The 3,559-nt window shown below is 46.7% G+C and overlaps 1 protein-coding gene across 1 annotated transcript; it reads left to right on the forward strand.

Moving 5' to 3' along the window:
- Positions 1-919: 919 nt before the first annotated feature.
- Positions 920-1,575, forward strand: H257_09939 (hypothetical protein; the record flags this gene model as incomplete). The annotated part of the gene is made up of 2 exons (XM_009836325.1): positions 920-1,334; positions 1,373-1,575. The coding sequence occupies 2 exons, from the start codon at positions 920-922 to the stop codon at positions 1,573-1,575; spliced, it is 618 nt and encodes a 205-aa protein (XP_009834627.1).
- Positions 1,576-3,559: the final 1,984 nt, after the last annotated feature.

Raw genomic sequence — 3,559 nt, forward strand, 5'->3', positions numbered from 1 at the left:
TGTTGAACCATATTGAAAGTTGTTTTAGCGTTCTGAAGGCCCACATCAAGAGATTTCTTGCCTCGCGCACGAACCTGCTGTTTTATGCGCAGGGAGTTCAATTCTTTCCTGGAAAGTCGCATGCGATTGCTCGAAGAAGCTGCCCGGGAAAGCCTACCATGTATTACCCAGTCGTTGGTTATTCGGGAGGCTATGTTTTGTCAGCGCAATGTCGAGAAGGCGCTTCGATTCGAGGATATGTCCTATGGAATGTGACTTTGCACCACATTGATTGGAATAAAACACATTGTAATGGAAATGTGCAGTTTCTTTGTAACCATCCTTTGCGTTTCAAACGTTTTATATTTTTTATCGCCACATTGATTGGAATAAAGTGGCACTTTGATCGGGAAAAGGTGTAGACCTGGCCTTTCCTGACCCTAACCCTTCCTGCTCGCACCACACACCGCGCCGCCCGAAGCCGTCCACCGCAGACCGGGCCTGGCCGCCCGAATGGCTCCAGCCAGGCGCGTCGAGTGGGTACTAGGACTACGGGTATGTCCATCTTGGTAACGCAACACGGACGTCGAGTCGATGGTATGACCCCCCACAACCATAGTTGTTACGTTAAGATTAAAGTATTGGATTAAATGCCTGGTTTAAACTAAAAACCTAAAATTCAAAAATAACTAAGTAAAGTTGTCATTGAGCCGACATGAGCCAGGATGACTACTGTACATGCTTCGCTGCAACTAAGCTAATCCATCAATATCGCGAACGGTTCACATTTTATCCAATACACTAGCTCCAAATTGGAACGAACGATTTTCATTGGATATGATAATATTCAATCAAGCACAATGACCGTCGTTGTGCACTTTGAAAACGAGATACTTTTTTCGCGCGTTTGCATTATAAATTTCCACAATATAATACTTTGATGAACGCACTGTGTCAAATGCAGCCATCATACGACGACATCGTGGCAGTACTCAAACGTGTGGAGAATGGCGAGACAGTGGCTGCTGTTGCTCGCAGCTCGCCGTTGAAGTGGACATCAATGTTTAAGTACATAAAGATGAAACCTGACACTGGTGCAATCTCAATTGGACAACGTGGCGTCAAGCAGGTCTTGCCGTATGACATGAAACGTGACTTAGTCACATGGATTACAGCCATGCAGCAAGCCGGATGGCCGGTCGAGCGATTTGAAATCATTATCAAAGCGAGCCAGATCCTCACGAACTATGCCGGTGTCCCACGCAGCCTTAGCCGTGGGTGGTTTGACCACCCACGGCTACGACCACGAGCTCACAACGCGAGTAGCACAAAAGATCAGTCATGCTCGAAACTCGGTAAGGAATAACCAAGTATTTCGACGAGCTACTGAAAGGATGTCTCGGGTTTGTGTGTACCGCCCGAGATATCTACAACGTTGACGAAACCAGTTTCAAGACCAAGGGAAACACCAAGAAGGTCGTAGCCATACGTGGGTCGAAGGACGTGTGGAAAGGCGAACAATCGGACACCTATCACATGACCATTGTCATCACAGTGGCGGCGGATGGCACGGCGGTTCCCCCAGCCTTCATCTAACCCGGAAAAAGTTGTGCCGTGAATGTGCTCGACGCGTGCGCCGTTCCTGACGCTTTGGTTTCGGCAACGCCCAAGGCCTTCATGAACGCCAACCTCTTTGACATCTGGCTGGAAACCTTTGGTGAGTGGAAACTGAAAGCTCGAAGTGCTCGACCTGCGGTCCTTGTGATGGACAACTGCTCTTCACACCTTACCTACAACAGCCTAGCAATATGCAAGGCGTATGGAGTTTACATTGTGCGACTACCACCGAACTCGACCCACCTGCTCCAACCGTTGGATGTTGCCGTCTTCCGCTCGTTCAAGGCGAAGATTTCCAACGGGGTAACCCGACATCTTCAGTCGCTGAACACGACGACTTTACCTCGTCCGTTCGCCATTCAGATCGCGGGTGACGCCTACAATTCCTCATTTCGTACAGTTCATGACGCGGACAAACCGAGCTCAGCGGTTGTCAACGGCTTTCGTACCTGTGGGGTTTGGCCGCTTTCGCTTCCACAAATGCTCCGTGGGTGGGAGAAGGCAACGATGAATGGTTTGCGGTCGGACCAAGCCACAGCAGCCTGGTTGAAGACCAAGCAGAATGCCCGCGAGGAAATATTGACTCTACCACCACCCAAGGCAAAGGGACGCAAGCGTGTGGCCACTGAGCTGGAATGGTTCAGCCGCGATGGACTCTATTCATCTGCGAGTCAACCAGTCACGCGTAAAAAATAATGTGACTTGTTTGTGGAATTCGTAAGGTGGCAGGCCTTACTTCTAATTATTAACCAATCAGAGTGCATCATGGTTTCTTTGCCATATTATTGGTCAAGACGATCATTTTTATCGACTTCAAAAATGCAGAAGTACCGTTCCCAGCGACTCAAACAACTCATGCCACCATCAGCTTAATGCCCATGTCAGCAGTTAATCGCACTCTCGAGTACACTCACTCGCATGTTTCCTTAGTGCTTATTGAAGTCACGCATGGTCGATGCGAATTTCTCGTTAGGAAGGTCCAGCAGCATCACTACTACTTCATGGTTTCGGTGGACTGGGGCCAACACCCAAGGTCCTTCCAAGTCAAAATGAGGAAGTGATGGGTAAAACTACCGTCAGTAAGAATCATATCATCGGGGCATAGTCACCAAAAATTTGACCAAATCAAGTCGTTTGCCCGCGACGTTTCGGGGTTTCAGGATCAACGAGTAAATTGCTGTAAACGACCTATTTACAGTACCAGTAGTTGACGAGCTTGGCCCATGTGATTACTTGGTTTATGCCAAGATGCAAAACTAATAAGTCGACCAAGGTCGGGGGCATGTGCGACGGCACCCGAGCCCAGCACTTCCACCAGAGCGCCCACTACGCCAAGAACAACCACTACCTATGCTGCGACAAGACGAGGACCAAGTCATACTGCATGACCATCGCCCAGGCTCAAGCGTGCGGATAGGAGCAAGGGATCGCATTCTACCGGTAGTACTGTAGCTCACAAGCTACAGCAATGTAGCAAAGAGAATAGAACGATCCTATTATTGGCCAGTTATTTTCACCTTTCTATCATATAATTGGACAGAAATTTGGTAAGGCAGCCTGCCTTACGAATTCATCAAAAAGATGCGTTTAGAGGAATTTAAATTATTCCATACAAAGATGAAGCTTCATTCAATAAAATTTGAACTATTTCAGATCGATTTATGGAATTCGTAAGGCAGCTCACCTTGCGAGCCTACTAAAACCTACGGTTTCACCTTACGAATTCTGTATTATGAACATTTTATTACCATCTTTTTATGTATTGACAGTGAAGTGAAACATAATGAAATGCATGTAGGAATCTTAATTAATATAACTGCACGATTTCGCGGTATAATATTTTGTAAATTAATATTCCAAGTATACAAAACTAAGATATTACAGCCGTCCGCGAATTTCAATGTCACAAAATTTTCATCACATCTTCGACTATCGTTTATATCATCACGTACAAAAAGCTATT

This window comes from Aphanomyces astaci, assembly GCF_000520075.1.
Source record: "Aphanomyces astaci strain APO3 unplaced genomic scaffold supercont1.25, whole genome shotgun sequence".
NCBI lineage: Eukaryota > Oomycota > Saprolegniomycetes > Saprolegniales > Verrucalvaceae > Aphanomyces > Aphanomyces astaci.